The sequence below is a fragment of the Ursus arctos genome, unplaced genomic scaffold, assembly GCF_023065955.2.
Source record: "Ursus arctos isolate Adak ecotype North America unplaced genomic scaffold, UrsArc2.0 scaffold_17, whole genome shotgun sequence".
NCBI lineage: Eukaryota > Metazoa > Chordata > Mammalia > Carnivora > Ursidae > Ursus > Ursus arctos.
In genome coordinates, this window is record NW_026622841.1 from 30,071,618 (window position 1) to 30,095,762 (window position 24,145).

At 36.6% G+C, this 24,145-nt stretch overlaps 1 protein-coding gene across 3 annotated transcripts in view; it reads right to left on the reverse strand.

Annotated features, from left to right (window-relative positions):
- The window catches only part of PIK3C3 (phosphatidylinositol 3-kinase catalytic subunit type 3), a 138,466-nt gene that overhangs the window by 47,846 nt on the left and 66,475 nt on the right, over positions 1-24,145 (reverse strand). For all 3 annotated transcript variants that reach the window (XM_026496225.4, XM_044382970.3, XM_057313118.1), the window contains 7 exons: positions 20,362-20,429; positions 12,812-12,917; positions 11,194-11,310; positions 6,450-6,581; positions 4,174-4,302; positions 3,443-3,512; positions 1,546-1,610 (listed from right to left, as the gene is read on the reverse strand). In XM_026496225.4, coding sequence (XP_026352010.3) covers positions 1,546-1,610; positions 3,443-3,512; positions 4,174-4,302; positions 6,450-6,581; positions 11,194-11,310; positions 12,812-12,917; positions 20,362-20,429 — 687 coding nt within the window. The remainder of the gene's footprint in view (positions 1-1,545; positions 1,611-3,442; positions 3,513-4,173; positions 4,303-6,449; positions 6,582-11,193; positions 11,311-12,811; positions 12,918-20,361; positions 20,430-24,145) is intronic.

Consider the following 24,145-nt stretch of genomic DNA (forward strand, 5'->3'; position numbering starts at 1 on the left):
ATCCAAGAATACATTAGAAAAATCATGCACACAATCAAGTGTGACTTATTCCTGGGATGCAAGGGCGGTTCAATATTCACAAATCAATCAACGTGATATGTCACATCAATAAGAGAAAGGATGAGAATCATATGATCATTTCAATAGATGCACAAAAAGCATTTGACAAAGTATAGCATTCATTCATGATAAAAGCCCTCAACAATGTAGGTTTAGAAGGAACATATCTCAACATAATAAAGACCATATGTGAAAAACCCACAGCTCACATCATACTCAGTGGGGAAAAACTGAGAGCCTTTTCCCTAAGGTGAGGAATAAGACAAGGATGTCCACTCTCTCCACCCTCATTCAACATAGTACTGAAGTCCTAGCCACGGCAGTTATAAAACAAAAAGAAATAAAAGGCATCTGAATTGGTAAGGAAGAAGTAAAACTTTCATTGTTTGCAGATGACATACTATTTATAGAAAACCCTAAGAACTCCAATAAGCCTGAGCTTTTAATCATTGCATGTGACTGTTACTTAAACCAAAGAACAGAATAACCACTTGCTTTGCCAAGAAATCAGAGTAATGCTTTTCTGCAGATTTGAACTCCATACTGGGGGGTGCCTGACTGGCGCAGTCGTTAAGCGTCTGCCTTTGGCTCAGGGCGTGATCCCAGGGTTCTGAGATCGAGCCCCACATCAGGCTTCTCCACTAGGAGCCTGCTTCTTCCTCTCCCACTCCCCCTGCTTGTGCTCCCTCTCTCACTGGCTGTCTCTCTCTGTCAAATAAATAAATAAAATCTTTAAAAATAAATAAATAAAAAATAAATAAAAACCATACTGAATTACTGTGACATGTTAAACTGGGAAAGACAAAAACACACTAGCAAATATCTTCTGTCAAGTCCTTCTCTATATTATCTTTCATCTCAGGTATATCAGGTTTTCTGTGTAAATTACATACATTTTTTACATAAGAAAAAAAGAAAAATCACATTTAAAAAATGACAAAAATAAACTATTAAGATGCGATAAGAACTAATCCATGTACTTAAAGTGACACACACGGCATGATCCTAGAAACTGCTTGCCTTTTCTTATATTAAAGGACAGCGATGAGTTTGGAGGGAAAGAGAGGGGTCTTAAAACAAATGTTCAAACATGTATGAGCAAAAATATGTAGCACTGTTCTGAATAACAACAAAAATTGAAAACAATCAAATGATCACTTACAGTTAAACATATTACAGAATTTCCATAATTTGGGATATAATATAACCATAAACTAACAAATTTTTAATTTAATTAATTCCTGCTTCCCTATTATATGTCAGACACTGAGGAATACAGCATCTGTATGTACTAACATGGAAGAATTTCCACCTGTTAGCATTATTTACTGCCAAGGAAAGGAAAACAATGCGAGAGAAGTGGGTGATAAAAGGAGACATTCATTTTTATTCATTTTTAACTGTATATTCTTTTTTAAAAATTGAAATTTTTAGAACAGTAATATATTCATGAATTGTATAACTCATTTAAAATTGGTTCTGTACCTGAATGCTTCCCTCTGTATCAAGAACTTCAGCAACAGGAACTGACTGGATAAACTGCATGAAGCCTACACAGAAATATATGCACTGCATTAAGCACAACTACCGGTTAAGCAATAAAAATAATAGTTCTACTAAGAATAACCTTCATTTTCAAATGCGTACACTACATACCGGAACAACTTAAAGAGGTCTGTAAACAATATATTTAGACGGGCATTTAAGTCACAGGAACTATAAGAAAACTTTTCTTTCAACTAAGCTGATTGATCTGTATATTTCTCCAGGCCAGTTTCTATTACTATATACAAGGAAGAGAAAGCAATAGCTAAGCTTCCTAAATCTGGCACAAAAATTTCTTCTTTCTGTACTTGTACAACATATACCAATTAAAAATATTCCAAATCTAAAAACACTTTAAGAAATCTGAAATTATTTAATATCAATCACCTAAGCCTAAAACTGTATTATGTTCACTGGCTTTTTTTGTCTAACACTCCATCCTCTGACATTTTTTGGAAATGATAGGAGAAGAAAGTATAAATCCCTTAAACTACCAAAAAGAAGGGGAAGAGGACATTATATGGGAGAACAAGAAGGAGAAAAGACAAGTCTAATAAGTCCCAAAACAACAACAGTAGTATAAAACAACGTATCTATGAAAACATCAAAGTTGAATGAAGGAAACTATTGTATACTCCTTTAGAGTAAGAAATGTCTCATTCATTGCTGGATCACAAATAGGGAATAGTCTGCATTAATTCACTTACAAGATATTTACTGTCTTCCTCCAATGTAGTAAGAACTTTGCCATGTAAAAAACAGCTTTGACCCTGCCTTTATAGACTGCACAAGCCTGCAAGTCTTACTGGGATAAATACTACGAAGAAAAGGGTACTATGAAAGAGGAAAGTGTAGGAAGACATAAATAACCACAGAGATGAGAGGGCATCGGACATTTGAGCCATGTTTTGAAGGATAATGAAAGTTAGCAGGTAAAGCTGTGGGAACGGATGCTAAAGATAATGACAAAAGCATAAAGCAAGGCCGTAAGGCTGAAGAGAGCATGGTGCGTTTGAGAAAATGGAAGGTGACCCATGTGGCTCATGCCTGGGAAGCAAGGGGGAGACTGGCAAAAGAGAGGCTTGAGAAATAGGCACAGAAGTGTGTGACAGCACGCCAGAACTTGTAAACCAAGCTAAGGCTTTTGTCTCTGTCTGAAGAGCAAACAGAAGTGAGTAAATCAATTTATGCAGGATAGTCAAAGAGCATAAGTGCACTTTTAACAAGGTCATTCTCAGAGAAAAATGAGAAGAGGAATTACACCACCAAAAAGATGTGAGGGTGGCCAGGGGAAGAGCAGGAAACCTAAAGCAGATACTTTTGTTCTCAGGTATCTAAGAGTGAGAAGCTCTGAGAGTAACAAGACTAGGGAATTTACAAAACGTTGTAGGCAAGCATTCCTAGGGAATCGTCTATCAAATTTCCAGAAGTTATTCCATCTTAGAAAGACTTAAATGCCATAGATCTGTATTTAAAAAAAATTAGTTAATAAGGCAACATCATTTGCTGAGTGGCTTTTTTAAGCAGAGCACAATACAAAGCCACTCTGGGTCATAGTAACTCTCAAATGATGATTCAGGACACAAATTACTATGTAAGAAACTACTGTGAATTGTAACCAGTTTTGAATTCAAATAAATACAGCATAAAGATGTTAATTTTTCCTTATAGACACACCATTTAATGTTTTCAAGAGGAAGCGAGGGAGAAAAGGAGGGAGGCTCAATCAGTCTTCAGTGCTACAAACGAATTCAATCCCTAATTTCTTAACTTTCAATTAAAAGAGGAAAAGTAGACTCACTGGACACTGAAATAACCATGTGTAACATAAGCTTACCATGTTTTGTACTGGTGGCTAATACCTTGTAGGGTGTCAACTTCAAATCCAGATTTTCCTTCCGTAGCAGCTTTTGATCAAAAGATAAAATATGTTAACCAAATATAAAGATTGTTCTGAAAGAGTTTTGTAGGCAAGTATTATAATAGCTTAATATAAGATATTAAGATAATAAATCTATATTGAAGTTTAACTAAATTAATCAATTTTACTTTGATCAAAATAAATTCATTAAGCACTTAGTTGACGGTATGCCAATTTTTTTTTTATCTTATTCTAAATCACTGTCAATAGTTTTCAATGAACAGTAGGGTTCCTCCAACTCATTTATGCAGTTCTCTCTAGTCACGAAGTATTATAGGACCCAGGAAAAGGGAAATGAAGGCAACTATGTTCCTCTTAAAGCCAGGGGCAGGGATGCAATTTAAAGAACAAAAAGATCTAGCTGACTAAGAGGAAGGGAATTACTAAACCTGACACTGAGAGAACTTAACCGAGAAAAAAGTTTTAATAAAAAGAAATGCATGAAATTTCATTTTATACTCAACAGAAGAGTCACTCTGCAGTGTACAAAAACAACTACACTTGTTCAAGGTCAAGTGGAGACTGCTGAGCTTCCTAGGATTGTACCGAATGTTAAAAATACTTCAGTGTCCATACACAGCATATACACTAAACCACAGATTTCCAAAATTAAAAAATGTTCCCTGACAACATAAGGTTATAGTCACCTTGTCCATGAGTGAAATGATTTGAAGAATAAGTTGATCTTGGCGTAAATCATCTCCATGCTTAAATATAACAGGGTATTTGCCTCCATCTTCTGTCTTAAAGAATAACTGTGCAGGCATAAGAGCACTCTGGAAATAAAAATATTGTTTTCAAATTTGGATGTAAATTAATGCATGAAGATTTACTATACACAGGAGGAAATCCTCACCTGTAAGGTAAACAAGTTATAAGAACCTAAAGAAACAAGATGGGCTGGCAGCAAGATGTCATTAGATACCTTGGAGAAAACGAGCTAGCTAACAGTCAGAAGATTACATGGCATGAAGAGCAAGAGCTCTAGAGTCAGTGACAGATAGGAACAGGCTCCTCCAGGTACTAGCTGGGTAATCTCACACATGTTCTTTAACCTGTCTACTCACCTGTAAAATAAAAATGACTTTTCCTCTGCAAGGTTGCTAAGACATGTGACAGAGCAAATACAGTAAAATGTTAAGAGTCAAACAGTAGGTCCCAGTTGTTCACTTTATAATTCTTTAATCTTTGCTGTATGCTTGAAAATTTTCCCATAAAATGATGGGGGTAAAAGGCATCAAAAATGCTTCACTGAATATATGTTTAGAACTTATAACCTCTTTTGGATTAAAACTCTGAATTTTAAAGTATCTTAAATTTGGCATATCCTTTTATCACCCCAAGCAAAAATATATTTTGTAAATTACCTCAAAGGCATTTGTGACCCAAAAATGGTTAAGAATTACTATGATAGAGTCATGTAGTAAATGCCCTAGAACCATTAATCCTAAACTCCAACCCAGAATTTTTAAGAATGCTCATATATTTTAAGGATCGTAAGAAAAACAAACAAAAAGACTGGATATCAGGATTGAAAACATGTCTCATGATATTTTATTGACCATCCACTTTAGGCATTTAAGACATAAATATAATATTGCACACTTAAGGAGAAAATGGATCCAGAATCCACCTAACAAGAGTGGAAGATATACACTCCTATACCCCACTCCTACAACTCCTACTCTGTCTTAAATATTTTTTCCCATCCTGTTTCAAAAAAATGGTAAAACTAGCTTTTTGATTTACTGCTCTTGATTAGTCTCAGGGAATGAGAATACTAGAAGCTGGTCTTGTTTGAGAGTTCCAGCCCAAAGGAACACCAGTGTACACATGTATACCAGTTGTTACCTGTCTGTGTGTAGCTTTTAACATCTCAGCTTCCAGTGAGTTGTAAACACAAGCTAAGAAATATCTGCATTTTACCTCCTGTTCCAATATTTTTCAAATTGCAGGTTATCATCCATTAATGAGTTTTAAAACCAATTAAACAGTTGCAAGTCACATTTAAAATGTAATGCAACAGAATAATTCTTAAAAGAATAGAATATCAGAGTCCATAATATGCAGAAAGGTTCAGTGCTACTTTAAAAACTTAACATTTCAGCTGTGTGAGCTGGGCTGCCACAGGATGCCTTTAAACACACCCTTGAAAAAAAATCCAAACTACTTCTTAGTATAATCACACCCCTTTTTATATTCATAAGTAGTTGTCCTATGAGCCCTTTTTTTTCTGGATACAAAGTAATATTCCAGTGCAACTTATGCCCTTCCATCCCTAGAATCACAAAACGTAAAACACCATGTCTTACAGAGACCTTTCTTTATTATGTCCAACACATAATGATGTTTCACAGGTAACGATGCCCAGTCCTTTGGCCCAACTGGAGAAAGTGACTACCATCAGCTCTTTCTAACGATCCAAGTCGTGGCCAGCCAAAAGAAGCGTGGCATGCTACGAAGGACTAAAGAGAATTACTACCCAAAAACACAAGACAAAAATTCAAGTCACAGGAACAAATATCAGAGCAAGAAATGTTAAAAAGATTAACCGAGACTATAATCACATGAACTTATGAACTGAATGGGTAATAGAAGTGTTGAAATTTTAAGCTTTTTTTTAAAAAAAGCTTACATGGAAAAAAGTAGGTGTGGCTCTAATTAATAAAAAGTTCAAAGAATTAAAGATTAAAAACAACCCAGAGATAAAAAAAAAAATATCTGAAACACTTCATATAAAAATATCTACTGATAAATCAAGACATAATGATAAACAAAAGGTGATTTTTTTATCTAGCATTTACTAAATCAAACAAAATTACAGATATTATCTGCACTGCAATCATTGTTGAAGGGAGTGTCTCTCTTTTTGCTTTCTAGAATTAGGTTCCAATCATAGACATTAGAGATCCATCACAATTACCTTAAATAGTGTAGCTGTTTCTGGGATTATTCCTCTAATTTTCACCTGGGGTTCTAAAGGCAATGGGATAAGTTCCACATCCGACAAGTTCATCTTTTCATTGTCTCCAAGCAGTGCCTGTAGTCTCTCGTTCTAAGAGAACAAATCAGGAAGAATTGATTGCGTTAAAATGGAAAAGTAGTTTATAAAACGTATGGTAAAGACATAAAGACCAATTCTATTAACTTTGAAATGTTTCCAAAGCACCATAAAAGTACATGCAAAGTAACATGAGGGAGACAGTTGCACCCGTAAGAGACAAGCACTCACACCTGGAATCTGCCTGACAAGAGCAGCGGCACACTTTAAGAGGAGCGATCCCTTGACTGTGAAGAGCTAGACTTACACAAGGTTAGGGAATACATTTTTCTTGCTGCAGCTGAGCATACGGAATACACTCATGCTGGATTTAAAGACTCCACTTCTGTTTTCAAAGGATGTGTGAAACCACAAAGAGAAACTCATTTCACTTGAAGCTTAATTTTGTATGACCAAATATTAAGCAAGAATTTCAGTATACTGTTCCAGGACATGTTCTGGGTTTAAAAAGTAAATAATTCACTTGGAGGAACTTGAACCCTACCTTTTACTGTTCACTGGCTCTGTCTGATCAAACTTTTCCTAAGATATTACCACTAATTTTCTTCAGCTCACACGCATACTGCCATTGAGCCAAGAATTCGGACACTGAAAAATTCAAGTCATGGCAAAACAGTTTTGTCATGTAGCAGCATCTATACTGTTTATATCAAGCCCTTCCATTCAATTGCAAAAGAACAATCTGCTTGAAAGCTTCCAGAGAGTCTTGCATTCTTTGAACAGGTGTGCTTGTTTTTTTAAAGGGGAAAACCTGACCTGCCAATCCTAGCAGCCTAAAGCACTTCCACTTTACAGTAGTACTAAGAGGATGCAGCATCGCAGAAGAGAACTCTGGAAGCAGTACGGTGGAAGTTCAGAAAAATAATGTTTCCAGGACCTCTAACACATAAAGTCAGATTCTTCCCCTCCAGTAATATTCCAGTTCTCCATCTAACTGTAGAAAGTACAAATTAAGGTCAACTGAAAACTGACATGAACTTCTACATAACCCTTATAAAAATTAGTAAATCTACTCCCTAACCAAATGTATGATCGTATATGCAAGTATGAAGTAATGTCAATTAGTCTGAATTCCAAATTATCCTATCATGACCAATTTCTAATTGATGTGCTAATAACCAATAAAATAACCAGAAAACAGATCAAAGAAAGGTGAGAAATCCAGCCACTTCTTACCACGTCTACTGCTACAAGCCCTGGGCTCCAAGCTGCCATCATTTCTCAGCTTGATTACTGCAGTAGTCCCCTGACAGCTCTTCTTCTTCAACTTTGCCTCTTACATTCTCTTATCAAAAACAACTACAGTACTGCTGCTAAAACCAAAGTAGGTCATGTCACTCTCCTGTTCAAAACCCCCAACAGCTTCTATGCTAACTCAGTGTTTAAGTCAAAGTCCTTGTAATGGCTTACAAGGATATACCACATTTCCCTTTTATCCCTGTCCTCTGTCCTCCTCTCCTACTACTCATCCCCATTCTCCCTCCACTCCAAACACACTGGGCTTTCTCTTATTTCACAAATAAGTCAGGCACACACACATATATGCTCTCACATCAGGCTTTTGTCCTTGCTGTTCCTCTGGTTGGAACAGTCTTCTCTAGAGATGCCCATGGCTAGCCCCCTCACCTGCTTCAGGTCTTTGTTCAAATGTCAACTTCCTAATGAGGCCTTCCTAACCACGCTATCAAGAGGTTAAACACTGCCTTACTACTCAAACCCAGCACTTCCTGTTTCCTTTTCCTGCTTTATTTTTCTCCATAGCATACAAAAGTATCTACTCTGTATTTCACTCACTTATTCTATTTACTTTCTCCTCCAAAGCCCCATAAGAACAGAATTTTTATATTCACTGCTATATCCCCAGAACCTAAAAAAGTATTTGGCATGCAGTAGGCATGCAATACATTTTTACAGAATAAACGAATATTATCACCTAAAGAATCAAAAAGTGAAAAGAGAATATTTAACACCATTCAAAATGAAAGCTTTAATTAAAATTTTTAAAAAGATTTTATTTATTTATTGAGAGAGAGCTTGCGCACGCGCATGAGCGGGGGAAGGGAGAGAGGGACAAGCAGACTCAATCCCAAGACCCTGAGATCATAACCTGAGCCAAAGGCAGATGCTTAATTGACTGAGCCACCCAGGCACCTTAGTGAAATTTTTTAAAAGTATTGATGGAAATGCATTTTCAGTGAACTCAAATTTCTAGACTCAGAGACCTCTTTCAACAGAATTCTTCTTAAACTAGAGGTCAACACAGGAAAACACTATTGCAAAAACTTTATCATTTGTTTCACCCATTTTGCTAATAACTCACAGATAACATTCCTACATATCTAACACTGCTGTATTCATATGACATTTCTCCCAAACTCATTATGGAAATGCAGGGATGGAAAAGTGCGGCATACGATTTTAAATTATTAGCAGTAGTGATTTCACTGTTACTAATAATAACACAAATAATGGTAGTAGAGAGCCATCTTGGCATTTCTCCATGGTGCCAGGGCTTGTTTCTAGTAAATATACATTAACAAAATGGTTTGTCTTTTAACACACCATAAAAAATGTCTAGAAAGATTTTTAGCCAATATTGAGACTATATTTAAGATTGTCTGATTTAAAATATCGGCTGTTTGTCAAATACAAAATATATTTTGGGAAGCTTTAAGTGATACCTCAAATGGGTACACAGTTATCCTCCAGAAGAGTTAAAACTGAGGTGCAGCCAGACTCATGTGTGTGACAAATAGAAGAGCATGTTACACAAACACAAACTGGTTTAAACATATGCCCACACTGACAGTTGCAGGGACTGACACTCCTGCAGGTGGGTATGTGGGATCACACTGCTTCCTCACATATGCACCTCTGTGGAGAGGGGCTCCAGAAGGAATAGCAGTAGGGATTTAGTTATTTAACCATGGTTTGTGACTTTTTCACAGCAATGACAAAAAGAAGTCATCTCAATAAAAATGTGTTTCTCTTCAGCCTATTTTCTCCTTCTTAAAAGACCTTGTGAACATTATTCCTTGCACATATATCTACTAGCATTTCTCTTTAGACCTGATCCCCTGCCTTTGAACTCCTGACTCCATTGTTCACCTTTTTTTCCTCTCCACTTTCCTCTCACAAGTCTAGAGAACAATAGTAAAATGTGCTATGTTCTTTTACAAAGGTCACCAAGAAAGATCTGCCTGTGGTGGGACTAGATAAAGAGAAGCTATCAAGTGAATCCTTCATATCATTTGGGCTAATGATGAGGGAAAATGACATATGAAAAACAGATACTCATCTACTGTCATCAAGTAGAAGGCTTACTTGAGAGGAAGACCCATGTACTAGTCATGAGAACAGATGCAAAGCCAGTGCTGCTACTAACAACTAATTCTGCCACCCTGGACAAGTCACACTGGACTTTCATTTTCTCAGCCTAATTCCAGTCTCCATGATCCCTAGGGGTCCTTTCCACATCAAACACATTATATGCGAGGATGTTAAAATTCTAAAATGAGACCCATAAAGCATTGTAGATTAAAAATATGGATTTAGAATGCCTGGAAACAAACCCCAACTATAATATTTACTAGCTGAGGTTGCTGGACAAATTACTTAACCCCTCAAACCCGCATACACTGTTGGTGGGAATGCAAACTGGTGCAGCCACTCTGGAAAACAGTATGGAGGCTCCTCAAAAAGTTAAAAATAGAGCTACCCTATGATCCAGCAATTGCACTACTAGGTATTTATCCAAAGGATACAAATGTAGTGATTCGAAGGGATACATGCATCCCACTGTATACAGCAGCAATGTCCACAATAGCCAAACTATGGAAAGAGCCCAGATGTCCATCAACAGACAAATGGATAAAGAAGATGTGATATACATATACTCAATGGAATATGACTCAGCCATCAAAAAGAATGAAATCTTGCCATTTGCAATGATGTGGATGGAACTAGAGGGTATCAGGCTAAGCAAAATAAGTCAGTCAGAGAAAGACAAATACCATATGATTTCACTCATATGTGGAATTTAAGAAACAAAACAGATGAACATGGGGAAAGGAAGGAAAAATAAGATGGAAATAGAGAGAGAGGCAAACCATAAGAGACGCTGAACTCTAGGAAACAAAATGAGGGTTGTTGGGAGGGGAGGTGGGTGGGGGGATGGGATAACTGGGTGATGGGCATTAAGGAGGGCACTTGATGTAATGAGCACTGGGTGTTATATGCAACTGATAAATCACTAAATTCTATCCCTGAAACTAATAATATAGTATATGTTAACTAACTTCAATTTAAATAAAGAATTTTTAAAAAATTATTTAACTTCTCTACCCCCACTTTTTCCTATAATTGAGATAATAATAGTATCTAATTTACAGAGTTGTTGTGAGGATTAAATCAATACATATATGTACATATATAAATTCATAAAACAGGATCCTATACATAATCAGGCTTATAAATCTTCCTATTGCTATAATTACATAAGAATTTCATAAAATATATCAACCCGGAGAGATAGTACCAAAACTCAGTATTTTATGATACTGAAACATCATTAGTCATAAACAAAAAGCAAAGCCCATAGGTTTACCTTTTTCTTACGATTTCCGCTTTCACGCTGCACTGCCTTCATTAGATGCACCAGCCGATCTACAAATGTCTGCTGTGCAGCCAGCAACGAACGCATAACTCTGACAGACTTATCACCCTGAAGGGATTCAAGGAAAGGAAAATTAGTTCTGTGTAGCATAATGATCAGGGTTTCTTTAATAGCATGGGTGATCTTTATTTATTCTTCTAATAGCTACAAACTTCAATACAAAGTGAAAATTGAAAAAGATTAATTATCTTGATTCAGAGATAATGAGAAAGCTGCTAGCTTATTTAAACACTGCCAACTCTTCCACAGTTGAAAATTATCTGAGTCTTCAGCGAATACTCATCTATCAAAAACAGCATTTTTCTTCACATACAACCATGTGATAAGAGAGAATTCATTCACCCAAAATGCAGTCACTCGTTGACTCAATAAATATCTGGAAGCCTATGTCTTCAGAAATGCACTAGGCATATGGCAGAAACAATATCATCTTTAAGGAACTAAAAATCTACTGAGAAAAGAAAAGCACTCAAATAGCAACGTAATGCATGCTTTCTTAGTAAAATATAAGTCATAAAAATTAAATGCCATAAAGTCTTACGTAATGAATTCCCAGTTCATAAAATATTATAAAATACATTTTCTCATTTAATTTTCCCAATTACACTGATAAGGGTGGCTAGGCAACTGTTATCATCCACATTTTGAAGGTGAAGAAATTTAAGCTCAGAGAAAGTGAAATTTCTTCACAGGATGACAAAAGCTATAAGTGACAGAATGGAGGTTAGAAGAGAAGACCAACTACTTTATCTGCCAATAGGTGAATGCAGAGAAGGTCTGAGATCTGAGAACTATAGTAAAGTTTAGCCTCCAAAATCTCAATAAGACTGGATTTAAATTTGTAAGAACATGAAACATGTTTATCTGCAGTTGCAGATAAAAGATGCTATGAAGTCAACTATTTCTGTAGCAAATCACAGATCAATGCTGTTGAGAGTCCTCACTGCCCGTGCACCCTCTGCTGGCTGAACTGTGCCACAGCACTTTAAGAATCACAACACCAAAGAGGAGAAAATGGTCTTACGCAGACTGTAAAAACTGTTTAAGAGGCAAAAATATAAGTTATGTAGTAAGTACCTGCAATATGAGCGTTGTCAAATTTCTGAAAATGTACCTAGTCTTGATAAACAAAACAGAAGAGAGGGAAATAGAAAAGCAAAGCTTTGGAATTTCTTTGTTCCATGGACAGGTTTATTTCATTAAATCAGAGGTCAACACACTTCCTGTAAAGGGCCAAGGAATAAATACTTTAGGTCTTGTTGGCCATACAGTTTCCATCTCAACTATTCAACTACTACTGCAGTACATAAGTGGCCATAAACATATGAAAACAAATGATCATGTTCCAATAAAATTTTACGAAGGAACACTGAAATTTGACTTTCACATCATTTTCATATGTCACAAGATATTCTTCTTCTTTTTATTTTTTTTTCAACCATTTAAAACATAAAAACCACTCTTAGCTCATGGGATATACCAAAACAGGCAACAGGCCAGATCTGGCCTTTGTCTGATGTTTTTGACAACCCCCACATGAAATGGTTACCTTCAACAATGCTTGGCTGAATCGTCTCATTACATTCAAGTACATCTCATGGGTCTTTGGGTCTCTTTGCTGAGTGTCTTGATCTTCACATTCCACTATCACATACCTTAAAAATATGTTAAGTCATTCATAAGAGGTGAAATGAGAGTCAGATTCATTTTGTAAATATTTCTACTTTTCCACTCAACCAGATTAGTTTAACATTTGCAAAAATAAATGGAAGTAATGAAACACATTTTCCGTTACTCTTTTAAAAGTGGAAAATTAGGGCACATACACAATCATTTATAAGAAGTAAATTAAAAATAATAATGCCTTAATTTGTATAATATCCTAGATTTTCTAAAAAGTCTGGCATCAAAAGAAGCATTTTCTCCTAATACTTTATGAGGTACATATAGCATTACCATCTTCAGAAATCATCTAAGCTCACATATCTACCAAGTAACTTACAAACATTATTTTCGAAATCTATGTAATCCTTTTGTAAGGCTCTCTTATTCTTTTTTTTTTTTTAAAGATTTTATTTATTTATTCGACAGAAATAGAGACAGCCAACAAGAGAGGGAACACAAGCAGGGGGAGTGGGAGAGGAAGAAGCAGGCTCATAGCAGAGGAGCCTGATGTGGAGCTCGATCCCATAACGCCAGGATCACGCCCTGAGCCGAAGGCAGACGCTTAACCGGTGTGCCACCCAGGCGCCCCAAGGCTCTCTTATTCTGAAAACTTCTCTGAAGATACTTCTCATTAATATACCTCTGTAAAATGAATACAATTTTAAATTTATTTTTTCCCATCCAATCTCCCCATTTCTCAAAAATCCATACATAATCTTCCATTTGTGTATCATAAAATTGTAGTTTTAGAGGGTTAAAGAAATTTTAAATATATTCTTAAACCTGAACTGCTTATATAATTACCAAATCTTATAGCTAATGATTTGAATTAGATCATAGAGGCGAGTGTTCTCTAACTGTTCTGACAGGAACAAGCCATATTAATAAACACATTTTATATCACAACTCAAGACACACAGCCACATGTGTGCGCACAGATGCCCCAAAACAAAAAAGTTTCACAAAACAATATTCTAGAAAATGTTAATATTTGCTACTCTGTTCTATTTCATTTTTCTTTAAATAACAAATATTAGATTGTGAGCCTATAAATTGATTACAGTGGATCATGACATGTAGTTTGAAAAACACAGATCTAGACCAACTTCCTTATTTCATCAATAGTGAAACTTAAGAGGGGTTGTGTCTGGCCCACTGTACAATCATTAGTTGACTGTAGACCTGAAACCAGAGACTAGGACTTTGGGTTCCTCGGTCAGAACAGAACTTTGGGCTCCTGGGTCACAACCCTTTCTGTCCCGCTAAGCTTACCCTCACACTGTTTTATCTTTAAAAATCACATGAAACTTTTCAACTCCCTGATCTATCTGATAGTGTTTTTCAAATCTCAAGTCACAGCCACTTATTATTTTTTTTTATATTATTTCTGGGAAAAAGTATAGTCTGCCAATGGAAGTTGAACTTCATGAGAGCAGAAAGCTAACCGGTCTTGTTTATACTATACCCTCAGCACTTTCAGGACTGGCTCATAATACTCTATAGGTTATTGCTGAATGAATGAATGACTCAAATCTCATAGATCCAGCCATTATCTCAACGCTGATAATTCTCAAATATAAATACATATATCCCTTTTATTGTACCAATTTTGCATTTTTACATGTCTTTTCACATTCATCCACCCTAATTTTCAAGCAGCATACCCCCTTTCCAAGACACTGTCATTTTTAACTGAACATGTGCAAAACTGAACTTACCACATTAAATGAGTTATTTTTCTATCTCTATTGAATCTACCAATATTCCAGTCATTTGGGCTGGGAATTCCGTTGTAGCGGGGTTTACAAACTCAAGTTTTCCCAAAAATCAGGCAGGAAACATAAATGTTTGAATCACCTGACTACAAAAGGAGAGGTGAGGCAGTAGCCAGACCAGAGAACATAAGTGCCACCTAAAATCATCACTGGCACTTTGTGTTTAATTTGTGGTCCATGCACATAGAGCCAAACCTAGCTCCCGTTCCCCTGCTTCAAACATCTATACTCAATTAGTCACCAGACTCTGTTGATTTTTTTTCCTATAAAATGCCTCTTACCATGGTTCTGTACTACTAGCCAGCCAGCAGATACCTCTCACCTGGCCTCTCCAACTCTAAAAAGAAACCCGTTATTACTCAATACAATCATCCTAATTTTTTTTTCTTTTAAACTATCTTCATAATGTCCCACCTTTATGAACAAAAACACCAAAGGTTCTCTCTTATCTACCAGTTTAACACAGATTTTGTGGCCCCAGCATCGGGTTCCAACTTCCACTATCCTCAATTTACATATGCACACTACAGTCAGGTCAGTCCCCTAACCACTCCAAGCATGTGCATCCACTTGGTACTTCTGCTCAGGTTGCAGTAATGTCCAGAAATACGTTCCCATCTCCATCTTTCCATATTCTATTCACCCTTCAAGTACAGGAGACATTTTATCTCTTCCAGGAAATCTTCAGAGACCCTGACAGGTCCCTCCTTCTCAGACTTCTTAGGATAGGCCTAGCCTCTAAGACAACTTGTGCTGATGTTACCAAATGGTTTCACGTGTTTAACTCTTAGTTCCCTCCATAGGTTATAAAGAAACTGATGCCATAGGCCACATCTTAAAACTTTTCAGTAGCCCCTGACATACCCGTAACAGTCTTATACACAGAAACATTTTAAGGGCTCATAAAAGTAAAAGTAAAAAGTAAAGTAAAAGCCTTACCATGATACTAGCAGTGGTTTAAAATCCTAGAATTGTATAGCCTAGAATTCTCTGTAAAGTGGAATGAAGAACTGAACCATGACACTATTTCCATCATAGCATGTTCCCAACAGGAGTTCTAAGCCAAGACTTCAAAAGGCATTCTTGAATCTTGAATCAAGAAAGCCTTCTAGAGGGGTGCCTGGGTGGCTCAGCTGGTTTAGAGTCCAGCTCTTGATTTCGGCTCAAGTCATGTTCTCAGGGTTGTGAGATCAAGCCCTGCATCAGGCTCCACACTGGGTGTGGAGCCTGCTTAAGATTCTCCTTCTCCCTCTCCCCTCTCTCTCACTCTCCCTCTCTTAAAAAAAACAAAAACAAAAACAAGTGCCTTTTAGAGCCATGGGATACATATGACTATTTAAAATAAAATTAAAACTAAATAAAAATAAACAATTCAGTTTTTCAGTCACACATTCTACATTTCAGGTGCTCAGTGGCCATATGTGCAGCGTTATGGATAATTTCCATCACTGCAGAAAGTGTCATTGGACAATTCTACTCTAGATGAATAAGCTAAGAACAGTTAAGAGAAACTCTTATTTCTTGGGGTGCCTGGGTGGCTCAGTCGTTAAGCGTCTGCCTTCGGCCCAGGACATAATCCCAGGGTCCTGGGATCAAGCCCTGCATCAGGCTCCCTGCTCTGTTGGGAGCCTGCTTCTTCTGCTCCCACTCCCCCTGCTTGTGTTCCCTCTCTCACTGGCTGTCTCTCTCTCTGTCAAATAAATAAAATCTTAAAACAAAAAAAAGAGAAACTTATTTCCTGTTTGCAGTATTCCAGAATGCTTGGTCATTTCAGGACACCACCTAGAAATGTTAAAAAGACAGTGATTCTAAACTATAAAACTGTCAATATACAGTCCTTTCCAAATCCTATTCAGACTTTCCATCCTTTAAAGTCCTTGACTTTCTCCATTACCTTAGTATATTGTCTTTTTCTGTGTGTTTATGGAGACATTCAGTTCTAAATGAGTAATACAGATGACCAGAATATATAGACTCCACTGCTTTTGTTCAGGTGTCCCCAACCACCAAGTAAGCACAACGGTCACAGCTATTTCCTATGACTGAGGGTCTACACTGATGCTCATGATAAAGGTCAAAACATCTTCCAAGCCAAAGTTCTGCTGCAAAAAGAAAAGTCCATCTAAAATACAAATGACAACCTCATCTCCAAATATGAAGGACAAATTTAGATCAAGACTAAACGACCTAGATTTGAATCATTTCTGGATTCTCAGTTCACAGCAGTAAGTAGATTCTACAAAGCACTCTAAGGTATTCCCTTGAAACCTATCATCTTCAAGTAGAAATGCAGACAAAACTGTCCAGGTACCCATTGTAAGATGACATCAGTGGGCTACCTGCTTCCTGGCAATTTCATTTTGTAGGGTAAATAACCTTTATTACCTTGAAAGGTCTTAAAAGTTATAGAAAAACATGTCAAAGCATCCAAAGTTTACTTTCAATTTCAACATACTGGAATAGCTATAAAAATAAAAAACTGGAACGATTTATGGATCCCGATGTCCAACACTTTACAGATTGGAGACTATAACTCCCCTCTGTGGCTTAAAAGGTTGACACTATTCATTTTAAAAGGATTGTCTGCACAACTATAGGCCCCTAAGGATTCAGCTATAGCAGGAATCCCACTTAAATCACTGGAAAGGGAAAAAATGAAAAAGGAAATTCAAAAGGTTTGGAAGGAAAGAGCACAATCAATTAAAATTTTTATTTTAATACATTTGTTATAATAAGTGTATGCTTAGAGTGAAAGGCCTTTAAATTGTTACATTTGATTAATATTTTTATACTACTCTGTCCATGTTCAAAGGAAGCGAATGATCATTTTAAACCAACTACTGAAATTATTTTCCATATTTTCACCCAACAATCACAAAAGCAGTGTCTACCAATGTCAGAAGCCCACATCAATAGCTTTTTTCTCCCCATGAGTATTTCTGAATATGTAATATGCACTGTAAATACAGGAAAAACAATTACTCCTCAGAGAAGGAGTAGACATAGCACATACTATTGCTTCAATGAATCAGATACATAGCGGGAAAACACAAATCAAATCTAAGTTTGATGGAATGTTTATAAGACTGGGAGTTGGAGCTGCACTTTGTTTACTGTCTATGGAGAAAACAAAGCATTCTTTCTGAATGGAAACTGTTGCCTTGCTGGAAATTGCTCATCTAATAGGTTTCCTACTGTTTAGCTGCTTTCAGAATGGTCTGAAAACTCTTCCTACTTGAAATAAGAGGTCAAAGGTTCTATCATAACTAATTTCAGATTTTACAATGAAATCTGGTCTATAGTCAAATCCGAAGAATACATAATTTTAAAACTCCACATAATCAGTATATGCACACACAACTCTTTTTTTTTTTTTTTTTTAAGATTTTATTTATTTATTTGACAGAGAGAGAGACAGCCAGTGAGAGAGGGAACACAAGCAGGGGAAGTGGGAGAGGAAGAAGCAGGCTCCCAGCGGAGGAGCCTGATGTGGGGGCTCAATCCCAGGGCCCAGGGATCATGCCCTGAGCTGAAGGCAGACGCTTAACGACTGCACTACGCAGGCGCCCCTGCACACACAACTCTTAAAACATTGACTACTCTAGACTATAAATTCTGAGCCAGAGAAAACTTTTCATGAATATTGCAAGAAAATAAAAATACCTATAAAGGAATTCTCAGTAAATGATTTAAAAAATATGTAAAATCTTAATTTTAAAATACCTAAGAAGCTTACCCAAAAACTTGGCAACATGCTGAGTGCTATATATATTTTTTATTCCCTTTCAAATATTTACTTAGATGTTCATGAGGAAATTTTCCGTAATAACAGTGAATAAACATACACTTAAGAATTCAGATTGGGATATGGAGAACATTAGGGACCAAAAGATTACATTAAAAGGAAATAGTAGCTATTTGGTATTATGAGAATTGCCAAGTAAACTTTTCAAAGTAAAAATAGTGGTTAACAACTAGCCAAAACATTCTGTGGGTATTTTTCAAGGACATACTGAAATTTACTGTGACAGAAATGTAGTTTTATGAATATTATATTAAACTGCTAAAATAAAAATAAAGAGGCATTTTTCTTTTCATTTCTAGGACCAACAGGAAAAGAAAATTACAGGTTCCAAAGCAGTGGGGGGAAAAATGACAGATTTAGTTAAGATTGTTGATAGCAGTTTTTCTTCATTGTAAAGGCAACCATAAAGGTTGAAACTAAATAATTATTTATTGTATACGTACATAACAGACAGCTGTATTTGTTAAAAGAACCCTCTGATTTAGGTGCATATATCTTGGCCACAATGGCAGTGTCCCGAAAAATGTTTGGAGAGTGAGAGAATGGGACCTACAGGGCAGTTTTCCAAACTCAGTCTAAAACAAGACAGTACTTTAATTCCTTCATGGAAAGCAGAATGCCTCATTAAACTTCAAAAATAATTAGCTTTCAGAATGGATATCTATTCATTTCTACTGTTTAAGTAAACCCAATAAATCAGACAGTATTTTAGATTAGAAACAATTTCCACAGTTAAATACTATCAAGGGGCGCCTGGGTGGCTCAGTCGTTGAGCGTCTGCCTTCGGCTCAGGGCATGATCCCGGAGTTCTGGGATCGAGCCCCACATCAGGCTTCTCCGTTGGAAGCCTGCTTCTTCCTCTCCCACTCTCCCTGCTTGTGTTCCCTCTCTCGCTGTCTGTCTCTATCTCTGTCAAATAAATAAATAAAATCTTAAAAATAAATAAATAAATAGATAAATAAATAAATAAATAAATAAATACTATCAAGTATATCAACAAGTTTAAAAATGTTTCTGAACAGAGGGTTTAGGTAGGGCTTGCCCAGCTGGCTCAGCCCTTTGTTTGCTCTACAAAACTGGAGAAGGCTCTCTTGTCTAGTGTTTAGTCCTAGTGCTTTCTTTTACTGAACCAAAATACTGCTCGTTGTGGCCTAAGCTACTGTTCTTTGCACTTTAATATTCTGTGACAGATAAAGGGAGACAGGCTTCATATTACTTGTGTCTCAGGAAGTCAGTCAGCCTTTCTATGGCCTTAGTTGCTCTTCCCTTCACCTCACTCAGGAAACCTGTCTCATGTAAAATAGAGATACTTCTACTTGCCCCATTTAACTTCATGGGGACAAAGGAGAAAAGGTCACTGAAAGCATTCTGTAAATCACAAAGTGCTAAATAAATGATCTAATTCTAACTGAGGTTCCACCAAGTTCACCTACATCATGCCTCTGCCTCAGTTTCCTCATCCATGAGAGAAGTACCTTCAAATTCCAGCTTCCTGTTTTTGCATGATTCCAATGCTATAGTAAATAATGTGAAAATACACTCCTGAAAGATTGTGAGGAATCATACTTACACTACCTAAATAGCCTAAGAGGTAAATAGATATCAAACTGCAAAACCTATTATCCAGTTTTATCCTAGATCCTGGAAAGTCAGTGAAGGGAAGAGAAACAGTAGTGCTAACAAGCATTTTGATTAACACAGTTGTAAAGAAACAGAGCCAGGTAGATGTAAATACTACATTTAGGCTTTTGGTAACTTCTCATACCTTATTTTATATTGCCTTTAAGTTTATAGTATGGGAAAAAATAGTCCTAACCAGTAATCAGAAAATAAAAAGAAGATTATTTCACATACCAGTATAAATAATTAGCCAGTGTTGAGTTTTTGCAGGCTCTTGATATCAAGAAGGTGCAGAGATCTTGCTGAAAGAATTAAAAGAAATGTGTATTTATTACCATCTGCTATTAACAAGGGGAAAAGAAGGGACTCTACATTTGCTTATCAGTTTTCATCTATATATCTCGTTACAGATCAGATTTTTACACATCCATCTATCCCTCCATCCTTCCATCCAATATTTATTCTAAATCAGGCAATATATGAGAGGCTAATGACACCGTGGTTCACACAGTTACTTGTCCTACTGAAGCTTAACATTTAGTGGAGAAGAGAGACATCAAATAAATTCATAGAAATAATTTAGATCGGAAGGTCACAAAAGGCAGCAATAGAGATGTGATATTAGGTAAGACCAAAATGACACTAGGGACAGAGGCCCTAAACTTGACTGTTCAAGAAACTTTTAAAAGGCCCAGTGTAGCTAAAATAAGGTGAACATGAAAGTAAAGGAGGCTAAAAAGGTAGGCAAAGCCCAATTGTGCAAGACCTTTAAGGTCACACTATGGAGTATGGATTTTGTTTGCAAAGCAATGGATACTGAACAAAAGATCTTAAGCAGGAGAGTGAGATGATCTGATTTCCATTTTATGAAAATGACTCCAGCTGCTCTGAGAAGTAGAGGCCTGAGATCAGTTAGGATGTTATTACAGGAGTCTACAAGTGTGAACTGTGGGAGTAGAGATGGAGAGAAATAGATAGATTTTTAAAGCATTTGGGAAGTATAATTAATAACACTTGCTGATGGAAAGGAAGGAGGAAGGGAAGAAAGGAATTGACAGTAACTACCAAATGTATGGATTTAGCAAATGGGTTGATTTGCTGTGTCATGGATGGAAATTCCAACTGAGGAACAGGCTGGAGTGTGGGGAGAGTTCTATTTTGAAATATTAACTTTGAAATGCCTGTCAGATATACAATGGAGATCAAGTAGGGTTTTGGATATATGAACTTAAAACTCAGATGAGAGAAATGTGCGAGACATATAAATTTGAGTTTATCAGTACAGCCTGGGGCAAGAGTATAAATTGAGAATAGAAGAGGACCTTGAGGAACATTAAGATGTCAGGCCACAGAGAAAGTGCTGACAAAGGAAACTAAGAAGGCACAGCCAGAGAGCTGAAGAGGAAAACACAGGCCACACAGTAACATCTAAACCATGAGAAGAGTCCTTCAAGAAGGAAGCCATTTACTTTGTTGAATACTGCAAACAGGAACTGAGAAGTATACATAATCACAAACATTAAAGTCATTTCCTACTTTAGCAAAGTAAGTTTTGAGTTAACAATGGGAAACAAAGGCCAGAATGATGTGGATTAAAGACTGGGGGGGAAAAAAGGAAGAAGTATGTACAAACAACTCCTTAGAAGCTTGATTTTAGGGGCGCCTGGGTGGCACAGCGGTTAAGCGTCTGCCTTCGGCTCAGGGCGTGATCCTGGCGTTCTGGGATCGAGCCCCATGTCAGGCTCCTCCGCTGTGAGCCTGCTTCTTCCTCTCCCACTCCCCCTGCTTGTGTTCCCTCTCTCTCTGGCTGTCTCTATCTCTGTCTAATAAATAAATAAAATCTTTAAAAAAAAAAAAAAAAGAAGCTTGATTTTACTTAAAGGGAAGTAAGAAAATAGGGTGCTGTTTCAAAGGATGTGGTGTCAAGGGAGAATTTTTGTTTTGTTTTGTTTTGTTTCTGAATTTTTCAGATGGAAGATACTGACATATATGAATATTTCTACCAGGAAAAGAAGAGAGAATATCTTTGAAGGGAGTTATATTTCTTCTGTACAAGAAAGCAGAATGAAAGAATGAAAAAGGATTCACCTCTGTAAATATGGTGATGGGAAACTGAGATCATTCTTACCTAGTGACTTCTATTTGTTTCTATTAAGTAAGTATGAGGCAGAGCACGAAGAATAGAACAGAAAAAGTATGAAAGAGCTACTGCAGAGCAGGGAGAGCAACCCACCCAGGGAAATGTAAGATGGCAGACAGTGTTGAATGTCCACCTGATGTCTGTGATCATGAATTTACAGTGATGCCAACATGTTAGGCTATGTGCTTTTCTTCAGCAATATTCAGGCATAGAACAATCAGGTAATTAATTAGGCTTATCAAGGGTTGAGATTTTACCAGGGGAACTGAAAGTACTAATAAAAGAATGATTATAATGCTTAGCCATGGGATTAAAGCTATATTCAGAGGAAAGCAAATACTGAAGGGGGCTGATGAACAAGAAAGGGGTAGAGATCAATGGATTAGAAGTTTCTATGTGGTAGGGGTATTTCAGAAAGTAAGCTAAAGTAATAAAAGGCTGTTATCACAAAGCAGATATGCCAGTGCTTTCAGAAGTGGCAAAAATCTTATCTCTAATTTTAAGCTAAAACCTTAGCACTAGATTTTAAATGTGCAACATTTAAAAGCCCAGTAGGGAAATGCCTCAGTCAGAAAGCCATAATAACGAATCCATGAATTTAGCAGGTAGACTCTAAGCCTAAAGTTTATCTTTGACTTTATGAGAAGGATATTACGTTTTTATATGATTTTATATATATATATTTAAATAGAAAACACAGATTGCACTTGACAGTATACTTTTTTCCATCAAAAAACTATTTATAGAGCATAGACAGGGAAGAATTAAATTTAAAAACATGGGATACTGGGGTGGGTCAATTGGTTAAGTGTCTGCCTTCGGCTCAGGTCATGATCCCAGAGGTCCTGGGATCAAGTCCTGCATCAGGCTCCCTGCTCAGCAGGGAGTCTGCTTCTCTCTCTCCCTCTGCTGTTCCCCCCTGCTTATGTTCTTTCTCCCTCTCTCTAACAAATAAATTTTTAAAAAATATTTTAAGATAGATAGATAGATAGATAGATAGATAGATAGATAGATAGATTTAAAAGGATTTGTGAGGGGAGCCTGGGTGGCTCAGTCAGTTGAGCATCTGACTAGCTCAGGTCATGATTTCAGGGTCCTGGGACCGAACCCCACATCATCGGGCTCTCCACACAGCAGAGAGTCTCTTTCTCCCTTTCCCTTTGCCTCTGCCCCTACTCATGCTCTCTCTAATAAATAAATAAAATCTTAAAAAATATATATGTGAAAGAAGAACCTGTACTATAAATTTTTAAACTCAATTTGGGTGAGCAATTTTTAAAATTTTAAAACAACTAGAAGGAAAAACATGTGCTTTAGGAAAAAAGAAAATGATCTCATATTGAAGGTCAGAGATATAAAAAGAAATGGTAAAAACCTCTAAATAGTGACTGATTGTATACAATAATAATATTATCTAATTAGGGAGTTAAAAGTGACATACAAGTAAAGAGGTATCCTGTTTTGGAGAACGATAATACTTCTTATGCCAAACTTAAAAGGATGGATGTTAAAATATCTAGCATAGCCAGTAAAAGAACTGATATAGACAATATAACCTCCAAACTGAGGAGAGAGACAAAGGATAGGGAGGGGATCCAGCCAAATACGGGTAAGGGAAAAATGTATAGGAATAGAAAGTACTACCACTTATGATAATGAAATCAATCCAGGCATAGCTCTAATCACAATAAAAACGGTGGTGGGGAGAGTTCCAGTTAAAAGACAATAGTGTTAAACTGGATTAAAAAACATAATCTAGCTATATGATGTTTTCCAGAGATAAACGTAAATATAAGGCCCCAGAAATACTGAAATGAAAGGACTAAAAAGTATACCAGTGAATACAAACCAAGACAAAATTCGATTACTATCAGACAA